Consider the following 24,599-nt stretch of genomic DNA (forward strand, 5'->3'; position numbering starts at 1 on the left):
CTTTCACTCCTGCTCTAAAACTTGCCTCAATCTCTTCTTCTGCCTAACGTCTCTTAGTCAAATTCTTTCTTCTGAAGAGGCGAGAATTGAGGTTGCTGCAGACTTGTGCAGATTCGCTGCTAACATACTTCGGTTCTGTGTGTCAGATATGTTTGGTTCCTAAGAGAAAAATGTTTAAAAAGAGATCTATGATGAAAAGTCAGCTTAATTAAGAACTTACATTCAAGTCATATCTTTATTATATATTAAATATATATGAATGTAGAATATATTCATTTTAAATATGTGACATATGTATTTATATTCTTTATATATTCAGAAAGCACTTGAACAGGTATTCAAAAAGTTTCTGCTTTTCTCTTTTGCATCTTTAAAAGTTTTTTTCAGAAGACTGAAATCTTTCAGAATTATGTGCTTAGTCTCTCTCCTGTTTTTTAGAAATCTCTTTTTGTTTATTTCTTTCTGTTCCTCCTTCCTCTTGCTCCCCTTGGTGACACATGAGGGGACATAAAGAATTTCTAAAAGCCTGGAACTTCTTTAGATAAACAGAAAAGATGCCACAGACACCCCTATTTGGGAGGAACCACAGTTTTTAATCATGGAACCCCAAGAATTTTAAGTGAATGGATTCCTGTCAGATCTAAAACTCTTCTCTCTTTTTTATTGTGTTACCTGACTTCTTCGGCTTTTGGGGAACATCCGAGATTAGTTTGTACTGTGAAGATACTTGACCATGTATGTGTGATGGCTGCTGGGTCAGTGATAAGAGCTATGGCTTTGGAGGACACTAACAGTGGTTACGATAAATGATTATTTCAGAGGACTACTTATTTCTTTGAATGTGTAGATGAAAAATACATGGCTCAAACTGTGGTGGGGGGGAGGCGGAGTGAGGAAGGACCTCACAATGAGGCGGCCCCATGGGACCTCTGCAGGTTCACCCAATGGAGCTCTGCTGTAGTTATCTCATGAATGAAGGAGGACAAACGTGGAATTGAAGACAAAGACAAAGGTTCTGTTTGAAAGAAGGGGTCAGGGGGCTCTTTGCTTCTAGTGAACAAAGGCCCTGAGCTTTTACAGCCCTTCATTTTTACTTTATTTTATTACTATTTTTTGAGATGGAGTCTTGCACGGTGGCCCAGGCTGGAGTGCAGTGGCGCGATCTCGGCTCACTGCAACCTCCGCCTCCCGGATTCAAGCAATTCTCCTGCCTCAGCCTCCCAAGTAGCTGGGATTACAGGCACCCACCACCATGCCCAGTTGTTTTTTTTTTTTTTGTATTTTTAGTAGAGACAGGGTTTCACTTGTTGGCCAGGCTGGTCTCAAACTCTTGACCTTGTGATCCACATGCCTTGGCCTCCTGAAGTGCTGGGATTACAGGTGTGAACTTTGGTATTTATTAAGTAAAGTGAATAGGGAGGAGGGGGTGATTGTCACTCAGCTACTTGATTTATCACATGGACCGCTTTGCTTGTTCAACAGGTCCCAGATGTTCAGGTAGATGACCTTCAAGAGTACAGATGACCTCAAGGAGCACGGGACCTGGGACGTGACTGCCCTCAACATTCCTTCTGGTGGCAGATGCAGTTTGTCAATTTCCCGACATCCTGCTTTCGTCAGGACAGGTTGCTGTTTACTCATGTAGCCTCCAGAGGTGTATTGAGTTGGTCACGTCCCACATTCTTGGGGTCTCCAGCATCTCCCCCTTTCATTCTTTGTGTTAATTGAATAAAGGTAATTCTAGGCTGGGCAGCTTTCAGTTACTGGTTAGTGGTCCACCTGATCCTGTAGACTACGAACAGGAAACAGAGACATAATAGCATTATTCCTATAATGATAAAAGAAACATTGAGATTATGTTTAAGATATCCACCTGATCCTGTAGACTACGAACAGGAAACAGAGACATAATAGCATTATTCCTATAATGATAAAAGAAACATTGAGATTATGTTTAAGATAAGTCCCAGGGTTAAGGCTCTCCAAGCCCTGCTAGAATTCTGTCCAGGATTCTAAAGAAGGAGTTTGCTTATTCAAGTCAAGAATTTTGTTTTGTAAATCACTGAAATCGAAAGTAACATTGGAGTAAGAGCTTCTTGTTATGAGCCTTTACGAGGTTCCACGGATATTCACCTTGATTGTATTCCAAACTGTTTACACAAATGTGAGTATGGTTAAAACGACAGCACAATTGCTGCAGCGATTGCAAACTTTGTAGTTGTTCTCCAGGCCGCAAAACAGTCGTCTTCAGCATTGCTGCTTCTGTTTGTAATTTGGCATTAATATTTTTTCTGGAGCATCCATGCTTGGTCGGCTGTACGTGTCCAATTTTCTACATGTCGGACTCTTTGAATTGAACTTTGTAGTGCTACTGAGGACACTATGACAGAAGTTATTACTGTGGCCAGGGAGACGAGAGCAAAAATTATCATGTGTAAGGCTCTACGAGCATGCTGAGTGAGCTGGGGAGGAAGTTTCACAAAAGGTAAAGCAGGGGTAGCAGCCCATGGTTCAGACAAATTGACAGGAATCCATAATCCAGGAATACGACTTGAAATTATTAGGGTGGATATGTTGTGTGTTTGTCTAGTACTATGATTAAGGCAATGATACAGTTGACAAGAGACACAGGTCAGTTGGGTGATGATTACCTGGAGTTGACCCTTCTTAGCTGCTAGAAAAACCTAAGGATTGAAAACACCATAAATTGAGTGGTAATGTTTCTAACAAAAGGTGATATTGAAACTGTGTTGAACAGAATTACTGTTATTGGATAGTGTTCCAACCCAAATGCTACCATTGATACATGGGAGTGCTGTTTTCCGAATCGACTCCTGAACTAGGCCCCTCTTCCCTAGATAATGCCACTGAGGTAACGGTGGGCTGAAGCCGGTGGCATGCGAAGCAAGTTGTGTGGCAGATTGCGATGAATCCCAGTTTGGTGTAAAGAAGAGGTGCTGAAGGTCCAGTGCCAACAACGTTTATGCCAAGAGGTTTGATTTACATCTTTCCCATCTAAATGGCCACAAGGACCCCAGTCAGTAATGTCTCCTATTAACGTGGATTGTCTGGCCAGGGGGTCAAGACACTGGGTCCAAGGATGGGGGTGAAAATTTTCAAAGGGAGTCCATGTCACATAATCAATACGATTTGGGCGATGGGACTGGGAGCAATTAGTAAACACACCAGTAATATAAATAGAGCTGAGGCCTAATAGATACAAAGTTTTCCCCTGGTGACTTAACCATGCCTGAGATTGGACTGCACGACAGCTATGGTTGAGTGATGTATCCATGGTGATACACAAAGGGAATCCTTCTAAAGGGGCAGTGTAATCGATGCTATTGTTCTGGGAGTTTAATTGTTCTGTGTCTCGGGGAGTCAGCAGTCCTGGAGCCCCTGCTCCCTGATCATGGATATTTTAGGAGAAATATCACTCCAGAGTACCGGTCCCACTCCTGGGGGGTTGGGAACATATACCCAATATGTTTTCACCTCCACACAGGGAAAACATACTGCACAGAGCACTACAGCTAGCACTGCCAGGAACATGGAGTCAGGGGCTTTTGTTCCAGCAATTTCTCAGCTTCCTGCATGGTTTTCTTGATCTGTCCCCGTTAAGGGTTTGGTTATCATTGTGACTCTGGTTGGCCTTCATTCAGTTTTCACATTCAGATGGCTCGTGCTGGAGGGACTGCGCCCGTGGTTGGCCACCATGATCCCTCCAGTCTCCTGTTCCATGGTCGCACACACGTGGACGGCACCCACACCGTTTGCCCATCTTCTGTAAAAACACAAGCATACCCTCATCCCCACATCAGCAAATCCACCGGGCCTTTCCATCGTCCTTCTTCCGGGCATTTCCATAACACTTCTTGATAAACTTGCCTCTTTTCCCCTAACATTTGCCACTGTCTTTCTGCTGGAGTCAAAAAATTTAAAGCAAACAAGGCTATGTGTAATTTTGTTTAAGGTGGTAATTGGTCTCCTATCCCCCTTTTTGTTTTTTCAACATTCATTGTAGTGTTTGATGTGCCTGCTCAATAATCCCTTGTTGTTGGGGATTGTATGCAATTCCTGTTTTGTGTTTGATTGCCCACAATTGTATGAAGTTTTGAAAAGCATGACTGCCATAAGCAGGTTCATTGTCAGTTTTGAATTGTTTAGGGACCCCCATGTGGGCAAACGATGACAGGCAGTGTCATCGGACATGACCAGCTGTTTCTCCTGCTTGACATGTGGCATGTAACATGCGAGAGTAGGTATCTGCAGTTACATGAACATAGCTGAGCTTCCCAAAGGCTGCTACATGTGCAACATCCCTCTGCCAAATTTCATCTGGAGCTAAGCCTCATGGGTTACATCCTTCCTTGGGTGTAACACCAGGGATATGTTTGCAAGTGGGACAGGCTTGCACAATGCCTCGAGCCTGATTGTGAGATAGATGAAACATGCAGTGAGGGCAGAGGTGTTTTGATGTAGTAATGCATGGGAAGCTTGGGCCTGCTGAAATACAGAACTAATTCGCTTGTCTGCTTTCTCCTTGCCTAGAGATGATGGCCCAGGAAGTTATGTGTGTGATCAGATATGAGAAATATGAAAAGGAGCAGCACGAGAGCGAATAACTTGTTGAAGTCTTAGGAGTAAGTTAAGCAGTTCTGGCTTTAGGGTGCTTTTAATAGTGGCAGTCTCACTATGACTGGCTACAGTTACAACATAGGCCAAATCACAGAAAATATTGATGGGGGATAAAGCGGTGAGCTGCAGAACCTGAATAATTACCAGTAATTCTCAACATTGGGCTGAAACTCCAGGGGTCTTGATTGAGTATGTTTAGGTCCATAAATACCTGCCCAGCCTTTAGAAGAGCTGCTAGTAAAATAAGTCTGTCTACCTGGAATAGGCTTGTGATGAGTGATCACAGGGAGGATGAAAGGGTAGACTTCGTAAAATTGCAAAATCTTATCTGAGGGATGATGGTTACCTCTATCTCCTACAAAATCCGCAAGAGTGATTTGCCATGTAGTCGATGTTTCCCAGGCCACAGCCTGCTGTTGGGAATCCAAGGGAACAATAACCGTATCAGGGTCATACCTGTAAGCATTTTTGATCTGTGTCTGCCCATTGTTTTAAGTTATGTGATTAAAGAAAGATAGGCCAGGCACAGTGGCTCATGCTTATAATCCCAGCACTTTGGGAGGCCGAGATGGGTAGATCACCTGAGGTCAGGAGTTCGTAGCCCAGCCTGTCCAATAGGGTGAAGCCCTGTTTCTACCAAAAAATACAAAAATTAACTGGGTGTGGTGGTACACACCTGTAGTCCCAGCTACTCAGGTACTGAGGCAGGAGAAACGCTTGAACCTGAAATCAGAGATTGCAGTGAGCCGAGATTCTGCCACTGCACTCCAGCCTGGGCAACAGAGTGAGACTCTGTCTCAGAAAAAGAAAAGAAAAGAAAAAAAAAGATAAACTTGCAAAGATTTTGCTGTCTGATTGGATAGACAAAGCCATTCTATTCCCCTTATAGTTTTGTCTGTGAACTGTCCTAAAAGTCCTGTAGGAGAATGGGGAGTGGGAAGAATAAACCAAGGCAGAGGCTTTTGTGGGTGGAGTCGGGAGACGTGTCATTCCTGAAGCATTTGTTTTAGAAGCTGCAACTCGGCTTCTGCCTCCTGAGTAAGTTGTCATGCAGAATCTAATGAAGAATCTCCTTGGAGTGTTTGATAGAGGTGTTTGAGTTGATAAGTAGCAATACCTAGTATCGGTGGCAGCCAATTAATATCCCCCAGTAATTGCTGGATATCATTCAGATTTTGTGATCTGTCTCTGTGAAGACCTACATTTTGAGGCCAAACACTCCTTCAGTAACAGTAGTTTTTAAGTACTGATATGGGGAGATTGTTTGCACCTTTTCAGGAGCTATTTTGAGGTTCCATTTAGTCAAGCCTTGTTTTATTTCTCTAAATAGCTGGTGTAGTACTTGATTTGTCGGAGCGGCCAAAAGAATATCATCCATGTAATGAATGATGTAGCCGGTGGGAAACATGCTCCGAGGCTCCTTCAATGCTTTTCTTACAAAATGCTGGCATAACGTAGGACTGTTGAGCATGCCCTGGGGTAAAACTTTCCACTGATAGTGAGAGACAGGCTCTCTTTGATTAATAGGAGACACAGAGAATGCAAATTGAGGCTTGTCCTTCTCATGTGATGGTGTAGTAATACAACCACCTTTGAGATGTACGACCACGGGAGGCCAATCTCTTGGAATGGGCGTTGGGGATGGTAAACCTTGCTGCAATGCACCCATTGGGTTCTTCTGTGCATTGAGAGGTCTTAAGTCATGTAGCAGTCGCCATTTTTCCTGATTTTTTTCAGAATCACAAATACTGGTGAATTCGAAGGGCTAACTGACTCTTCTAGATGTCCTGCATTAAATTGTTCTCTTACTAGCTGATGAAGCTGAGTCGGTTTTTCCTGGAGGAGAAGAATCAATGACCCCCATTAGAAATCCTGAAAGCCCAGCCCTTTTCTATTTGTTTGGCCAGTTCCAGATACTGGATCAGGGCTTCCCTGCAGGGACTTTGCTAAGCCTTTTCCACTCTGATAACTCTTTTTCAACATTTTAAATCCTGGGTTATCAATTTTCTCATTTGTAAGCCTCATATCCCATGCTGTAAGTCAGTCTCAGCCCCATAAATTAACAGCTGTATTTGCAACATAAGTTTGAAAAGCACATGATTGCCCATCTGGACCAAGGCAGGGTACAATTTCAGTACTCTGCTGAACACTTTGAGCTGTTCTGATTCCCACTAAGGATGTAGAGGTTAATTTCAAGGGCCAAGGTGGGGGCCAGTTGTTTTTAGATATTACTGATACATCCGCTCCTGTGTCCATAAGCCCATAGAACTTCTTTCCTTTAATTTGCACTACACAGGTGGGCTGATTAGAAGCTATGGGTTGGGAGAGGTAAACTTCCCGTGTAGTTGTACTCCCAAATCTTTGATTTTCTTGTCTCTCCTTTCTTGGAGAAGGGTGTGACTTGCAGGGAATAAGCAGCAGCTGAGCAATATATTCCCCGGTTCAGAAACCCAGGATCCTGTGACATTGCAATTACATGAATTTCTCCTTCATAGTCAGAGTCAACAACCTGGGGGACAACACTAATGCCTTGTAAGTTAAGACGGCTTTTACCCAAGAGTAATCCCATATATCCTGTTGGCAAAGGTCCCCAAATGCTGGTTGGAATTTTGGTGGGTTTGTCTCCTCCAACTAATGTGGCTCATTCTCTGACTGGGAGATCTCATCCTGCACTTCCAGATGTTCCTGGGAAGAGGGAATCAGTGTTCCCCCAGGGAACCACCCCTGAAGTGGGGTTGTGGTCTGGATGGGGAGTGCTGTCATTGTTTGAGGGGCCCGGATCCAGGCCCCAGTCTCATTTCCCAACAGGAGAGTGCCGTTCTCTGAAATTTTCAGCAGTGTTGATTAGCCCAGTGGTTTCCTTCATTGCAGCAAGGGCAAATTCCTGGCGTTTTTTTCAGTTAGGGGTTGAGGGTATCAAGTTACAAGATTCCTTTTGCCCATTAGTCTGATGACATTCCTTTTTTTCTTTTTCAAAAAAATTTTTAAATTATATTTATTTATTTATTTTTATTATTATTATTTTTTTGAGACGTAGTTTTGCTCTTGTTACCCAGGCTGGAGCGCAATGGAGCAATCTTGGCTCACTGCAACCTCTGCCTCCTGGGTTCAGGCAATTCTCCTGCCTCAGTCTCCTGAGTAGCTGGGATTACAGGCACGTGCCACCATGCCCAGCTAATTTTTTGTATTTTTAGTAGAGACGGGGTTTCACCATGTTGACCAGGATGGTCTCAATCTCTTGAACCCGTGATCCACCTGCCTCGGCCTCCCAATAAATTTTATTTTTTTAAATTATACTTTAAGTTCTGTGGTACATGTGCAGAACATGCAGGTTTTTTACATAGGTATACACGTGCTTTGGTGGTTTGCAGGGGGTGGGGAGGAATAGCATTAGGAGAAATAGCAATTTAGATGATGTTCCTTTTTAAAATGCCCGGTTTTTTCACAGTTGTAACATTTTCCCAGTTTAGGGCTTAATCCTTGGCCTTTTTAGATTTCTTTACTACTACACTAGCCATGACTTGAGCCAACACCATAGAACCATGGGACTCAGTTCTTACATCCTGGCAGGCTTTGAGAAACTGCCAAGTTTTGTGTGCATTTTACCTGTGCCAATGCACGTTTACAATCTGCATTTGCATTTTCAAAGGGTAAAGACAGTGTAAGCATTTCTGCAGCAGTGGTATGAGGAATCTGGTGCCCCACTGCCTCCTGTAGTCGTGTGACAACATTGCATAGGTTCCTGCCATGCTTGCACAACATGTAGGAAAGATTGCACTGAGACCCCTTCCTCAGGGATGTTGTCCCAGGCACGTTTGGCAGCTAAGGCACACTGATGGTAAGCAGCGTCTGGGAGTGCCAATTGCTGCACCAAATCTGAATAAGGACCACTGCCCAATAGCATATCCTCTGTAATGTTTCCGTGTCCAGGACACAATTCTGTCTAGTCTGGTGTGCACCCATTTCTTGCCAATTTAGATTCCATGTCAAATATGCACTAGCAGACAAGCAAGTATGAGATAAATGCTTTATATCAAAGGTGGGAGGCATATAGCACCGAATATAGAATCTAACAATCCTAAAATAAATGGGCTCCGTACTCCATTATTAACCATGTGAGTTTTTAATTCTTCTAATAGCTTAAATTCTACTGAAGTGTGTTCATGAAGTAGTCCTTGTGGATTGTTTGGATCGGGCCTTCTGGTGATAGGAAACGCGCAAGGTCCTGAGGGCTCCCCAGCTATAGCTGCAGCGCCCAGAACTTTTTGTATTGGAGTCTCTGTTTCTGCTACTAAAGGATGTGGCACAGACCCGCTCTCTGCCTCTCTCCTGTTTGTGACTTTCAATGGGCACTGTTGGTGAGGCAGAGGCTCTTTCAATTTTTGAGAGTCAGAGCCTGACTCCTGCTGTCCAATTGCATGAGAAGGAGATAATGGCAGAAGGACAGTGAGGACCAAACTCCAAACAGAGAAAACAGAGGGATCTACTTTAAGACCTTTCTGATGAGCCCGTTTCAAATCTTCTCCTACCCGGTCCCAATTTTCCACACCGAGCGTGCCTGTTTGCGGAAACCGTGGGTCATGTGTAGTGTGTAATGACTTCCTGTAGAAGCTTAGTTAGTGTGTGAAAACTGACCTGAGCACCAGATTGTTTAAGTAAAACTTTAAGCAACTGCATATACTGTTGCTCCTCAATAGACAAATTCTGCCCCATGTTACCCTGATTCAGAAACTTTTATATCCGCTGAAGGCAATATAAAATTCCCAGGGTTCCTTTTCCATCTGATGACTTTCACTACCCTCACTACCTCTGCTCCAACAGACCTTCATTCAGGTCCCTGTTCGGGCACCACTTGCTGTAGTTATCTCATGAATGAAGGGTCCAAATTTGGAATTGAAGACAAAGATGAAAGGTTCTGTTTGAAAGAAGGGGTCAGGGTACTCTTTGCCTCTAGTGAACAAAGGCCCTGAGCTTTTACATCCCTTCATATTTATTAAGTAAAGTGAAGAAGGAGGAGGGGGTGATTGTCTCTCAGCTACTTGATTTATCACAGGGACCACTTTGCTTGTTCAACAGGTCCCAGATGTTCAGGTAGATAATAACCTCAAGGAGCACAGATAACCTCAAGGAGCACAGGACCTGGGACGTGACTGCCCTCAACATTCCTTCTGGTGGCAGATGCAGCTTGCTGCTTTCATGAGGACAGTTTGCTGTTTGCTCATATAGCCTCCAGAGGTATATTGAGTTGGTCACGTCCCACAGTCTTGAAGTCTCCAGCAGAGCTTTTATCTTGGGACCCCTGTTTCTGCTGGGGACAGGAGCTACCAGCTGATTTGATGGAGAAACTGAAGAGTTTCATTTAAAACAGTGGGTCAGATGATGTATTCCTGGGCTTGAGCTGCTGTAGCAAACACTGTAGCCTGGGTGATTTAATAATAGAAATCTATTTCTCAGAGTTCTGAAGGCTGGGAAGTTTAAGGTCAAGGTTCCAGCTGATTCAGTCCTGGTGAGGCCCCCTTGCAGATACCTGCTTTCTTGCTGTATCTGCACATGTTGGAGTTTGGGAAGGGTTGGAAAGACAGAGGAAGAGAGAAAGGCCATTTCCTTGTGTCTTTCTCTTTTTAAAAGGGCATGGATTCCATCATGAAGCCCACATTTTAAAGACCTAGTCTTACTATACTTACCTCCAAAGGCTCCCCTTCAAATTTCATCACATGAAGGATGAGGGTTCCACCAATTCTGGGGAGACACATTCAGTCCTGAGCAGGGGAGGTGGGAGCTGCTTCCCTTCCTGATCATGGGGACTGGTCTTTTCTGGTGAGATGGCTTCACATGGTTTTACCCCAGGCCGCAGCCCCAGAGAGCCTGTGTCCTTCTCTCCTCTCCTGCCCATTCCTGGGTTTTCCTTAATGTGTCACCTTCTTCCTGTGGCCCCATCTCCTCCCATTCCAGGCAGCTGCCCCTAGGTCACTATCCCATTCACCATGTCTCCCCTCTCTGGCATCTGCCGTTTCTTCTGAGCCCTGAGCCCTAAGCCCTGAGCCCTGGGAGGGAGGAAGAGTGAAGCTAGGATGAGTGCTGTCCAAGGTGCTACTCTCTCTCTCTGGACAGCTTGACAGTGAGAAACCTTGATGTGTGACCAAGGAGGCCGCTGTTGGAAAAAGCTGTTTCTCAGGGGTTCCTAAATCACAGCGGGAGTGGGTGGGGCTGGGCACTTAAGAGTGGGCTGGACCCACTCTGGAACCCTGCTCTGTGTTAGGAACCAACTCCTTCAACTCTCTGTTTCTGTCTGTAGCTGCTTCTCTGGTGTGATCCCTGAGCTGCTACTAGAGTCCTCCTCGCAATGCCTGATGGTCAGAGCTGTGTGTGGATACCTAATGGGGGTTGCTCATGTGCTCACACAGAGTATCCAGAGGACAGGCTTCCTGACCTCTCCTTCCTCAATGCCACAACAAGATCTGGATCATTGTCTGGGTCAGATAAAGTTAGAATCCCTGGGGAGAGTGTGTATCCTGACAGTGCTGAGATCTGTGCCCCCAACTTAACTCTCAGTCCCTTTGCGAATACATTTATATTGTGCATCTGCAGTTGGCTGTGCCGTCTTGTGTTCCTAAATCCTTGAATCTCTCTGTGGATGAGGCCATGAAGAAAGTGCATATAAGTATAGGAGGGCTATCTGATCACGGTGAGTTTGTTTTACATAGTAGCGTTTTTTCATCAAAGGCTATTCAAAAAATTGTGGGAGAGTGTATATATACACACTTACACATTTATATATGTAAGCTGTAAATATATTTTGATACGTTTAATACATATTTATAAATATATCAATGAATGTACACATATTTTACATAATGCGCCATTTTAACCACTTTCAAATGTGCAAATGGAATTAATTACATTCACCATGTAAATAACCATCACCACTATTTTTTTTGTAGAAAATTCTAATCACTCCTAGCAGAAATTCTGTCTTTTAAGTAAATGCTCCCTATTCGTTCTACCCTAGACCTTGATGATCTCTGGTCTACTCTCTCTCTGAATTTGTTTATCCTCGATGTTTCATAGGAATACAATCATACACATCCATGTCACTTTGTTTCTGGCATACTTCACTGAACATAATGTTTCTGAAGTTCACGCATGTTCCAGCAGGTGTCAGAGCTTCATTCCTCTTTATGGCTGATTAGCATTCTGTTGTATGTATCACAATGTTTTTGTTTTTATTCATGTGTTGAAGGACACTTAAGTTGTTTCCATATTTTATCTATTGTGAATAATGCTGCAGTCAGCATCCCCATTTGAGTACCTGTTTGAGTCCCTGGATTCAATTCTTTGTGTATATACCTGGGAATGTATGTTGGTTCCTATGAGAATTCTATGATTAGCTTCTTGAGGGCCAGTACAACTATTTCTCATAGCGGCCATTCCTTTTTATGATCCCATCAGCGATGCTGAGCATTTTAAATTCTACATAAGGCTTCCACTTGTTACTTAACATTTTGAAAAAATGATAGCCACATTTGTAAGTGTGATATGGTATCTCACTGTGGCTTTGACTTTGCATTTTCCTAATAACTATTGATGTTGAGTGTCTTTTCATGTCCTTATAAACAATTTGTATATCTTCTTTGAAGAAATGTCTATTTGAGTCCTTTGTCCATTTATACATTGGGTGGTTTTTCATTTTTATATTGAGTTATGGCTATTCTTTATATATTCTGGACATAAAACCCTTACATATGTGATTTGCAATGTTTTTCTCCCATTCTGTGTCTGGTCTTTTTCTTGACAATTTGCTTTGATGCACAGAATTCTTACATCTTGATAAAGCCCAGTGTATCTATTTTTCCTTGCATATCATGCTTTCATGTCATATCTAAGAATCCATTGCACATTTGAGGTCATCAAGATTTACCCCATGTCTGTTTCTAAGATTTTGATTTTTGGTTATACCTCTTATATTTAACTCACTGATCTGTTTTTAGATAATTGCTTGATAAGGTGGGAAGTAAAGATTCCTAAGTTCATTGTTTTTAATGTGTTTATTGAGATTTTTCTGCAACATTGTTTGAAAAGATTATTCTTCCTTCATTAAATTATCTTGACACCCTTGTCAAAGAGCAATTGACCATAAATGAGAGGGTTTATTTCTGGACTTTAAATTTTGTCCCATTGATCCCTATGTGTATTCTTACACCAGCAGCACACTGTTTTCATAATTGTATTGTTTTAGAATCTGATTTTGAATAAGAAAGTGAAAGTTCTTAAATTTATCCTGGCAAGATTGTTTTGGCTGTTCAAAGATGCTTTTTTGAAAAGCGGTGGTTCACAACTGGGGAAGCCCTTTCTGTTTCTTCCCAGGGAAGTGGAATTCGGTTGTATAGAGACCTTTTTAGGAACTTAATCTAAATAGATAAATAATCCCCATTTCCTTTGCTGAGGCACTGTGTTACCATGTGCATTGCCTCCTGGGAAAGAATTGAGAGACCCTGGAAGCACTTGCCCATGTGCGGAGGGACAGTGAGGGGCAAAGAGGACATTGTTTTGGGACATGATATTGTTGCGAGAGCCATATGTATTTATGCTTCTTTATTTTGTTATACAGCTCTAATCTCTGTTGGACATAGTAGATGTTAAAATCTTTGTTAATCCTCTGAGGTCTGGGTCTTAGCTGACCTGTCGGCTGGAGCTTGAGGAGGTGCCTGGCAAAGCAGTGACCCCCATGGGGAGGAGGATATCTCAGCAGGGTTAAAGCAGCTGGGACCCAGAGAAACCAGGAAGGTCTGACCCTTAGAAGCTAGGGTTCAGCATGTGGGTGTCCTCAGAAGTAAATGGACCACTCTGGTACCCATTGCGGTAGACTGGAACATGATAAGAGGCCTTGGGTATCCCATGTCCTCTCTCAGCTCCACAGCTAAAGATTTGGGCCCTGAGCTGGTGCTGTTTTATAGCAGGGGCAAGGTAGACAAGAATGGCTGCATATCAGGCTGAGTCCATGTCATTTCCTCAGATGTTGTCACTGCAGAGGGAGAATTTTGTTCAGAGGCCCAGCCTGGGAACATGGGAGGGAACACCCCATTCTGTTAAAATTATTTTTAGAAAAACAGTATCGGTAATGTCATGCATGTTTTATTCTTCTATAATCATCACTAATATCATATTTTACAATGCATCTCTTAGGGGAATGGTGAGAACCATCTACACAATGTACATTTTAAGGTGACTCTCCTATAATTTCAGCTGTCGTATGTTCCTATAAAAACCATCTTCTCTCTGAACACACATGCAATATCTCTGTGTTCATCTCTACTGTGTGAAAAGAAAAACTTTGGTCAAATTAAATTTAAAGGAGTTTAATTGAGCAATGAATGACTCACAAATCAGGCAGCCCCCGAATCACAGCAGATTCAGTGACTAGAAGTGCCTCATGGTCAGAACAAATTTATAGACAAAAAAAGTAAAGTGATGTGCAGATATTGGAATTGAGGTACAGAAACAGCTGGATTAGTTAAGCTCAGGGTTTGCCTTATCTGAACACAGTTTGGACAATCAGCAGTGTATAACTTGTTGAAGTATGGCTGCTGAGGTTGGCCGAGACTTAGCAGTTGTTACAGGTGCATACACCTAAGTAGGTGTTTAATCTTGTCTACCTATTAAATTAGGTTGCAGTTCATCTACAAGGACTCCCATAGAGAAGTACAGAGTCCTTTTCAGGCCATATTTAGTTTGCTTTAACAATTCATCCCTTTGGGTCAATTTCTCCATTTTGAGAGATTGACCACAACTTTAGTCCTGATATCACTGTCACCATCATAAATGTGCTTAATTGGTTTTGAAGCCCACTGGGAAAACAGTAGAACAGTGAGTTTTCCAAAGGTAGGAAGAAGGGCTAAGTAGAAGGTGCCTCCTTATGCTGGAACTTTCTGTTTACAGGAGAAAAACAAAACCTGTTCTGTTCTGGTCTAATATCCATGTGTTTCTTTAAAGTCTTACTTTGATGATGTGGTGTTTAGCGTGAGCAACTCCATTTTGTTAGGTTTGGTCTATCAGGGTTTAGTGCATGAGCTCAGTCCAATACAATGTCCTCCCATAATTTTGTTTTTAAAAGTTCTCCTTTTGGGTCAGGTTCTCACTTAGGTGAGAGTGTGACCAAAACGTACGGTCTCAGGGCCATTCTCAGTTACCATCACTTTGGGTTTCTGGTCTCAACATATCATTCATAGGTTTTGGTGTCCTCAGGATTGCACCTTTCTTTCAGCTTGTGTCATTCTGGTTGAAGAGGAATCATTTGACATTCTAGAGATGACTGCATGCAAACATTTAACAGCTTTGAGAAAATACAGTGCACCAGGGAGACTATTACTATGACTATCAGGAGGATAATATCAAGAGTTTAGAGTATGCTTTTTGCCCAGGGTCCCCATAAACCAAATCACTTAAAATTAAAGACATCAAAGAATAAGCTGGGTAAAGAGCTTACTCACTTGACTAAGCAACCTTTTTGTTAATCTTCTACAACTAAATCTCTGTAATACCTGATGTTTTCTCCATAGGCCGTAAGTGCCAGCAGCTGCACAGATACTTTTCTGTTTAGCCAATTCCCTTATTTAGCATAACTTTCACATGAGAATTTAAAACCTGTTGTGTAACCACAGCCTTTACAGTAGAATCTGCTATAGAGCTTATTATGAAAGACACATTTCTAATCATTGCTTAATGTATTTCAAACCACATAAAAAGGTCATAACACATAATGCCCTTCTATTATAGAAAAGTGAAGGCCTCCTGGCAATGTTTCAAACTCATAATGTAGGTTAAGAGGAGTGAATTAATGTTCTGATTCTGACTGGGTATGAGGCAACGTACATACCATTAAGGTTTCTCACCTACATTGGGCCTTTATCTTTTATCTATCAAAACATAAGGTTATCTATGTATAAGGCTGGCTGTAAAATCCTTCACAAATAAAAGTGTACCCCATACGTGCACACAACAGACCTGCTTTTCATTTCTGTTGTTTATAGAGGCCTAAAAAAGAAAAAAATATTCAAAGATAACAGTTTCATGATTGTAGAAGTCTTGATCCGTGATCTTGGAAAACTTTTCACATCAAGGATGCCAGCTTCTTCTGGGGAGAGACTTCCCTGGTTAGCTTTACCTTAAGGGTTCCAATGGGTGTATGTTTCCAAGCGTGTGGAGGGGCCCTTCACAGTTGTCATGTTATGAAACCAAAGTTCAAGGTTCCAACGTTTTGCTGCAATCCGGATGGCAAGGACAGTGTTTCTCTGTTATTCTTAGAAGATCCAATCTTTAGGTTCTAGATGTGCAAAAGTTGATTATATTTAGTGAACCATAGAAACCTTTACCTGGTGAAAATACACTGTAACATAATAACTTAGTGTGGTAACATGAGCCTCCTTGCGTGGGAGAACTTTTATACAACCAGAGTGAGAAAACATGCATTGAAAATAACAATTGAATGAAATCTCATTTAAAAATGTTTAAATGTAGCACCAGGTGATGAGGAGTACCTGAAGCTTTGATTGTTTTCTCAGGAATATGGGGCCAAACATTGGTTATAAACTCTTTAAGCAATTGATGTCACCACACCAATATATTCCATTTAATATTTTTCATTTCCATGATGAGTTATGGAATTCAGATTTTGCAATGATAAAAGCCTTAAGGACTTAGGAAGGACAAGGTGGCCATCCTGGTTCTCCATGAGTCCATCCCTAGTTACTATTAGGCTTATATCCTCTTGAATCCCAGTCATTCTTCAAATTATGTGCATAGCACTGAAAACTGATGGGTTATCATAGGCATCTTGACTTAGACCATGGAGTTCATTCAAATTGTATATCTAAGTAACTTTAGTATTAGCTGATATAGTATGAGTGCTGATTGGTAAGGTGGGAGATGAAATCATAGGAAGTTGAAGCTGTCCTTTTGTGCTGAGTCAGCTCCTCAGTGTTGGGTCATGAGATCAGATGACACAGTTTATCAATCTGGGTGGTGCCAGCTGATCCATGAAGTGCTGGATCCACAGCGTATCTCAAACACTGATGTTAGGAGCAGTTTAGGGAGGGTCAGAATCTTGTAGCCTTGAAGTGCATGACTCTTGAACCATAATTTCTAATCTTGTGGCTAATTTGTTAGTCCTACAAAGGCAGTCTAGTTCCCAGGCAAGAAGGAGGTTTGTTTTGGGAAAGGACTGTTTTCATCTTTGTTTTAAACTATACAAAACAAATGTGTGTTGTGGGTGAAGTTTATGAAAGTTACCTGTGTTAGCACATGTATTTATTGCAGCACTGTTCACAACAGCAAAGACCTGGAACCAACCCAAATGCCCATCAGTGATAGACTGGATAAAGAAAATGTGGCACATATACATCATGGAATACTATGCAGCCATAAAAAAGGTTGAGTTCATGTCCTCTGCAGGAACATGGATGAAACTGGAAACCATAATTCTCAACAAACTGACACAAGAACAGAAAAGCAAACACCACATGTTCTCACTCATAAGTAGGTGTTGAACAATGAGAACACATGGACACAGGGAGGGGAACATCACACACTGGGGCCTGGTGGGTGGGGATCTAGGGGAGGAATAGTAGGAGGTTGGGGGATTGGGGAGGGATAGCATTAGGAGAAATACCTAATGTAGATGACAGGGCAATGGATGCAGCAAACCACCACCATGGCATGTGTATACCTATGTAACAAACCTGCATGATCTGCACATGTACCCCAGAACATAAAGTATAATAAATACATTTTACAAAAGAAGGTTACCAGTGTTAGGCAGAACAATGGCCTCTAAAAGTGTCCACATTCTAACCCCTGACACGTGCATCTACCTTTCTTGGTAAAAAGGCTTTGCAGTGGTAATGAAGTTAAGTATCTTGAGGGTATTCTGGATAATCTGGGGTGGCCCAGTGAAATCAGAAGCATCCATATAAGTAAAAGTGAGAGGCAGGAGGGTCAGGGTGAGAAAGATGCAGCCTGAGAGACTTCACTGGCCATCACTGGCTGTGAACATGCATCATAAAGCAAAGTTACAACTAATTTAGTTATACATCTAATTGACTTTTATTTGTGAGGCATTGTTTCGGGCAGCTCCCCCTGGGCAGTATAATACCAGAACGGTGGGTGAATTTCTAATGACAGCATTATCCTGCCAAGTGAAGGAGGCAGGCATAAGCAAGAACAAATTAAGAGGGGTGAAAGTTTCATCATGAGAGGAGTCTTGTTCTGACATCTTTGAAAAAGCTGTCCACAGTGTGAAGTTGTCAACTCTTGTCCTGGTCTGCAGTTTGAGGGTCTCTCGTCATGGTGAGTTGAACAATTCAGTGAAGTCTCTAAGTGGCTCACAACTCAGGCATGAGGGATATCTCTTGAAATTTACATTGAGTTGTCCACCTCCAGTTTATAGGGCTTCAGGAACAGAGCAGCTCTTGTTCTTAGTAATTCCATGGGAGAGCTTTGGATTGAAGTAGCTAGAAGAATCCACGGTCCAGTTCAGTCTACGGGTGGATAATAAAAACTTAATGAGCAGAACTGCAATCTCATCACAGGTGCACTATAGTCTTTCTTTTCATCATATTTTTTTCTCTCTATAGGAGTCTCTATTTTTACCAAAGATAATTCCCAGTGGGACAAATTTGTTTGCAAAGTAAGTTGAGTTTCATCAAACTTGGCCTGATTCTTCAAATAAGTGCAGCAAGAGTAGCGATGAACCACGGAGGCTCTTTTTAAAGTTTGCTTTGCTAGAAGTTTTCCTAAGAAACTTCACATTAAACTTAAAAAAAAAAAAAAACCTTTTGAGACTATAAAAGAAAACCAAGGCTAACTTCAGAATTTGCCTGCAGTACCTGTGGACTCATTCTGTGTATATTCTCAAATATAACATCCCAGTCAAAGCCTTGGTAACATAACCAGTTGTTTCAAATGTGTCCTGTTATAGAAAGGGCAGAATCTTACTGAACTTGTGCAAATAACTGTGTTACCATAAACATATAAATACTCATGAATAGTTCCCCATTCCTGGGGCAGTCAGGTAAGGAGCACAAATAAATATTTCTGTTTTTGTTCACAAAAGTGTACTTTACCAAATGGCTGTAAGCTGTAGATTGCTTAAAAGAGAAAAAAGTCATAAATCTGGAAAACAAAACATTTAAAGGATCGGCAAATTTCCAAATAAAAAAAATCTTAAAAATATTATCCTCATTATTATTATTTAGTCCAATGAAATTGATTTTTTTCCTGCTTATTCTTGGTTGGCAATTTCATTTAAATGTCAACCTGTTTATTAAAATTCTAAAACTTCTTAGAATGTCCAGAGGTATGATCTTAAAGTTATCAGAAACTTATATTCAAGAGTACTTGTCAGAGTCTTTTTTATAAATCTTTTTGAAGAAGAAGCAACTTTGGACTGTAGCTGATTGCAACTGCTTTGAGAAGAAGTCAAAACAGCTGTCTGTGAATGACCAAGATTGAAAATGACTATGGTTAGAAACCTGATTAGAGTTCATTATGATAAAGACATGGCCCACACAGAAACTTAGGTACTACTGTGGCATATGACATTATGACTGATAATAGATTTCTAGGACTCATAATTTTGGAACCCTCAGTAACACACCCATAAATATAAATTAGAGACAGTTTAGCATCGCGTATTACTTATCATTTGACAATGCTTTCCATATAATTTAACATATCAAATGAGGTGGGTTTTCCATTTACCTTCTGTTTCTCAGATGGATTACTTAGTTTTTGTGTAGCCCATTAATGAGTAGGGCCAACAAAGTATAGGTTTCTGTATGTTGAAAAAGTTCCCTAGGTAATTCCGATATTTCTAGCTAAAAATCATTGATGTAGGTCTGAATTCTACCTATTAGAACAGGGGTTCTCTATTCTAGTTACATGTTAGTAGCATCTCAGAAGACTTAAAAATTACCAGTGCCTGGGTCCCACTCTATAATCTGTTTGATTTAATGGTCATTAAATCACAATTTATGGATGGGGCTAGAGCATCCACTTATAAAAATGTTTCCCAGTGATTCCAATGTGTAGCTATATTTCAGAATTCTCTGATTTCTTGTGGCTTTCATTTCTTTCTTTCTTTCCTCTTTTTTTTTTTTGAAACAGAGTCTTGCTTGCTCTGTTGCCCATGCTGGAGTGCAGTGGCATGATCTCAGTTCACCGCAACCTCTGCCTCCTGGGCTCATGCAATTCTCCTGCCTCAGCCTCCTGAGTAGCTGGGATTATAGGCACCCACCAACACACCCAGATAATTTATATATTTTTAGTAGAGATGGGGTTTCACCATGTTGCCCAGGCTGGTCTCGAACTCCTGACACCAGATGATCTGCCTGCCTCAGCCTCCCAAAGTGCTGGGGTTTCAGGTGTGAGCCACCATGCCTGGCCTCAGTTCTTTGTATTATGGTATCATGATTATTTTCAGGTCTTATCTCCTGTCTTAGGCTTTATGTTTCCTGGGGAAGGGACCTTGCCTTCTTCATTTCTGTATCTTTCATAAACACATGAATTGGTCATCAGGGAAAAAGTCTCCATCACAGGTAGGTTGTGTCCTGAATCTCAGGTTCACACATTAATGCTAGAGTCTCTGTTCTCCATGAGGTCAGAGTTTACTTGTGATGAGGGTGTGAGTAAACCTGAAGGGCAGATGGTGGAGCTGGGATCACCCTGATTTTAGGCATAGCATTGAAAGTATGAATTCTATGTATATGTGGGGTGGAGGGGCAGGGATGTGGAGGAAGACAGTTCTATTAGGATGGAAAACTTACACTAGGGAATAAAGGTAAAGGAAGTGAGAAGGATTATTAAAAAGCAGAAATGTGAACATATCAAATAGGCTAGAGTAGAACCCTGAGGATTCTGGATTAGGTGAATTCACTAGATTTCAGGAAGGTAATGAGGCAGTCATATGCAGGGAACATTTCAAAGACTGGAGACAAGAAGTCAATCAGTACTCATGTCTCAGTTATGGCCTGGCCAAGATGGTGAAAGCCCATCTCTACGAACAATACAAAAATTAGCTGGGCGTGGTGACATGCACCTGTAGACCCAGCTACTCAGGAGGCTGAGTCAGGGGAATAGCTTGAACCTGGGAGGTGGAGGTTGCAGTGAGCCAAGATCATGCCAGTGCACTCCAGCATGGGTGACAGAGCAAGACTCCATCTCAACAAATAAAAAGAAAAAGAAAAAATATATGAAAGTGATGTTATTTTACCATCAGGTGCCCCAAGAACCAGCATGCAGCATGAAGTAGTCTCTAATTGTTCCTTCAAGGAATACATAATTCTTGTGGAAAGGGTGCTGGGCAGTGATTAGCCAACTATATTCCTGCAGTTTCAGTTTTTAAAAATTCCTCTCACTATGTTTCTAGATTGGCAGTGAGTCTTCCATCAAATCCATACTGGCCATGCTGTACTCAGATATTTTTGAAGGCTTTGGGATGTCAGAAAGGGCCATTGCTTTTTTCTATACAATTAGAATATTTCACCTCTTTGTGGTTGCATCTTTATAGTATAGTAATTATACTATATATATACAATATATAGTATACAGTATATATATATGTCTACAAAGACATATATATACAGACTTACAGACATATATACTTATATACTATATGCTTTATATAGACTATGTATATATAAAGTCTCTATATATATATATGTATCTCTTTCCTGCCATGCAGAGTCCCCATGGGTGAATCTGTGAATGTCTCCATCTGTACGTCACTCACTGTCCTCTGTGCTGTGTCCCATGTGCTGTGCCCACAGCCTCATACAGCCACTGAGGTCAGAGACAGGACACAGCTCAGGAGTCTTCTCTGAGGCTTCCCATCTGCTTATTTCCCTGCAGGCTGACCCAGGGGACACTTGGCTTCAACTGGCAACTCAATTTAGCCAAATTCAGGACAGGCCACCAGGGCTCTTTCTCCACACACACTGGTCCCACCCCAGGTGCAGTCAGGCAGGGCCAGTCACAGAGGAGCCTGAGGCAGAGCAGGGAGCAGAGTCTGAGCGGCTCCTCCCTCATCCAAGGAGCTTCCTCCTCTCATCTGGGGGAAAAGCGTGAGCTTGTTTCAAAGCCTCAGATGTTTCTTGAAGCTCATGCAGTAGGTAAAAGAAAACAAAGACGTGACAGAAAGGGATGTGTTGGTGACAACGAGAAGCAACTGATCTTGAGGCCTCTCCTTCTTGTCCCTCTGTGAAGCCTCTTCCACCGCATAGGGCTCAGGCCTGACAAAGCCCCCTCCCTACATTGCTCAGGCCGGACACAAGATCAGTCATGAGAAATCAGGAAAACAAGGAAAACAGAATCTGTAGAGACCAATTGGGAGGGTTCAGGAGGAGGATTTAGGATTTGTTTGTGCCTATGGAACATGGCCTGGGAATAAAATGTTTTCCTGACTTTCTCTGAAAGCCAGATAGACTCCATCTAAAAACCTACTGCCAATGATGCTGGGATTCACTTACCAACGACTTTGATCCTCTTGAATGCGAAGCTTCTCTTGCCAGTGACTAAGTTATGAGCAAAACAACCATAGCGCCCGCTATTCTTTGTAGTGATTTCGGGGAGAAGGACCTCTTTTCCTGGTGGCAGAAATGTCCTATTAACCATCCAAACATAGTCTGCCGGTGGGTTAGAGTCTGCGAAGCAGGAGAGGTGGAGGTTTCTTCCTCGACGGTAAAGGGTATCTGAAGGAGAAATCCTGGGGACGTCTGGACCATCTGGAGCAAAAGAATAAAGCCACAGGTAACCTCCTCCAAGGGAAGGGGATGGTCCTGGTCAGTTAAAGGGATACACTGTTCCTCTGAGCTAAGACACACCCTGAAGTCCCAGCCAAACCCCCTCTGTGTTCACTGAGCCAAAGTCTGAAGTATTCACCTATTTCTCCCATCACAAGCTGTGGACCCCAAGTCTCCCATGACAAGCATCCCTCCCCCTATATTCTTGGTCAAGACTGTGCCCACCCAGATTTCCCAGGGCAAGAAGTCATGGCCAGCTCGGGTGTCCAGAAGTAAAGGTGTCGTACTTGAACCTGAGAGAGACTGAGAGTCCTGGCCTCTGGCTGTTTGGATTTGAGCTGGTGGCCTGGCCCACAGAGGAACGAAAGATACTCACAGAGGATATTTAGGGTGACTGGGTCACTGCGAATGGCACCCATTGAAGTCTGTATTCCACATTGATAGGATCCTGTGTCATTTCTTGTGACACTGTGTAGAGTGAGGGTCCTGTTGTCATCAGACCATTGCATCCTGGGACTGAACGGGAGGCTCTGACCATTAACCCACCACAGGTAGGTGGCATGTCCAACTTCAGGTACACAGGTTAAGGTTACCTCATCGTCATATTCCACGGCATTGAATTTGTTGCTGGTGATGGAGGCTTTGGGCAGCTGCGCTGTGGAGATAACAGAGAGAAGATTGCCCTGTGTGGCATCTTTGATTCCTCCACAGGTGTCTTTCAATCAGAGTTGCGTCTCCCACCTCTAAGCCCACCCAAGTCCTTGAAAGCCAATGGCTGGTATGTGTGTCACAAGACAGATGTACGATGATCTAAGTGCTCCAAGACAGTGAGGCCACCAGCTCTGTCTTAGGGAAGCACAGGCTTTCTCAGGTGTGAATTGAGCAGCAGTGTTGGGTCATGAACAGACATGTGAGTGGGAGTCACAGCCCCTGGTGCCCCTCCCAGTCCTTCCCTAATCAGCTGACTGGCTGGCCCACCTTGGGTTCCTCACCTGGAATGTTCGACTGCTGGGTCTCTTCCAAATTCCATCCTACTTTGCCCCCTTAGGTGTATTTTCTCTGCAGCTTCCCTTTCCAAGGACATTCTAGAGATGAGTAACAATGGGAGTTCCCATTGTCCTGAAACCCTGAAGGTACTGAGCAGCCTGGCCTGGGACTGGATGTTTCAGCAGAAATAAGCCAGGGGAGACCAGAGTCAAGCCTGGAGGTCAGTTCAGCCATCAGGCAGTGGAGGCACAAGGTGGGGCAGTTTTCCCCAGATGTTTCATAGTGCCTGACTTGAGCCAGTGACCTCTAAAGATAGAGCAGAGTCCAAGGAATGACCTAGAAAGAGTGAAGGGGACAGGCAAGAGCTGGTGGCTTTGGAGCAGAACCATATTCCCTGTCCCGGGTTCTTGAAGTTTCCTCTCCTTCTGCAGAGGGCAGGTGAGGACCATGGAAATCCTTCTACCAATAAACATGGATATTTGCAAATGCAGGGCTGACTGGTGGAAATGGGGAGCGTGAACTGCTGGAAGTCTGGTCCTCACGGACCATGAGTGTTTGATGGATATGAGACAGAAATTTGGGAAGAAGTTTTGCAAATATTTTCTTTCATTGGACATTCTACTCTCCAATTCCATGGGTTTGACTACTCCAGGGACCTCATATAAGTGGATTCCAGAGTGAATCAGAGGAGAGACTGCTGGTTGCCAGGAGCTGGTAGTGGGGAGAATGAGGAGTTATTGATGGGTGTGCAGTTTCAGTTATGGGAGATGGGGAGGTTCTAGACATGTGCTCTACAGCTTGATGCCTGTAGTTCACACAGATTGAGTATTTCCTATGCATAAGACTTAGGATGAAAAGGGTTTTATATTTCTGACATTTTTTGATTCTGAAATATTTGCCATATACTTACTGATTTGCATCCCAAATCTGAAAGATTCAAAATCCGAAATACTCCAGTGAGCATTTCCTTTCAGCATCAGATTAGTAGGCAAAAGTGGGAGTGGACAAGTCAGATATATTCCTGCCTTCTTTTGTTCCTCACCACGTTTCTAGCTTGGTGATTAGTCTTTGGTGAATTCCCTACTGGCCCTGCTACACTCGTATATTTTTGAATGCTTTGAGATGTGAGAAGGGCTGGTTGTTATTTTCTGTGTCACTAGAACTTTCCACCTTCCCATGGTT

General features: G+C 42.6%; 1 protein-coding gene across 1 annotated transcript in view; it reads right to left on the minus strand.

Annotated features, from left to right (window-relative positions):
- LOC135276814 (pregnancy-specific beta-1-glycoprotein 7-like) overlaps positions 1-24,599 on the minus strand; it is a 40,543-nt gene that overhangs the window by 5,977 nt on the left and 9,967 nt on the right. The window contains exons 4-5 of the mRNA XM_064382123.1: positions 22,807-23,085; positions 22,158-22,412 (exon numbers count right to left, since the gene is read on the minus strand). Coding sequence (XP_064238193.1) covers positions 22,158-22,412; positions 22,807-23,085 — 534 coding nt within the window. The remainder of the gene's footprint in view (positions 1-22,157; positions 22,413-22,806; positions 23,086-24,599) is intronic.

The sequence above is a fragment of the Aotus nancymaae genome, unplaced genomic scaffold (genome assembly GCF_030222135.1).
Source record: "Aotus nancymaae isolate 86718 unplaced genomic scaffold, 86718_ANA_hifiasm-v0.15.2.pri h1tg000028l, whole genome shotgun sequence".
NCBI classification, from domain to species: Eukaryota; Metazoa; Chordata; class Mammalia; order Primates; family Aotidae; genus Aotus; species Aotus nancymaae.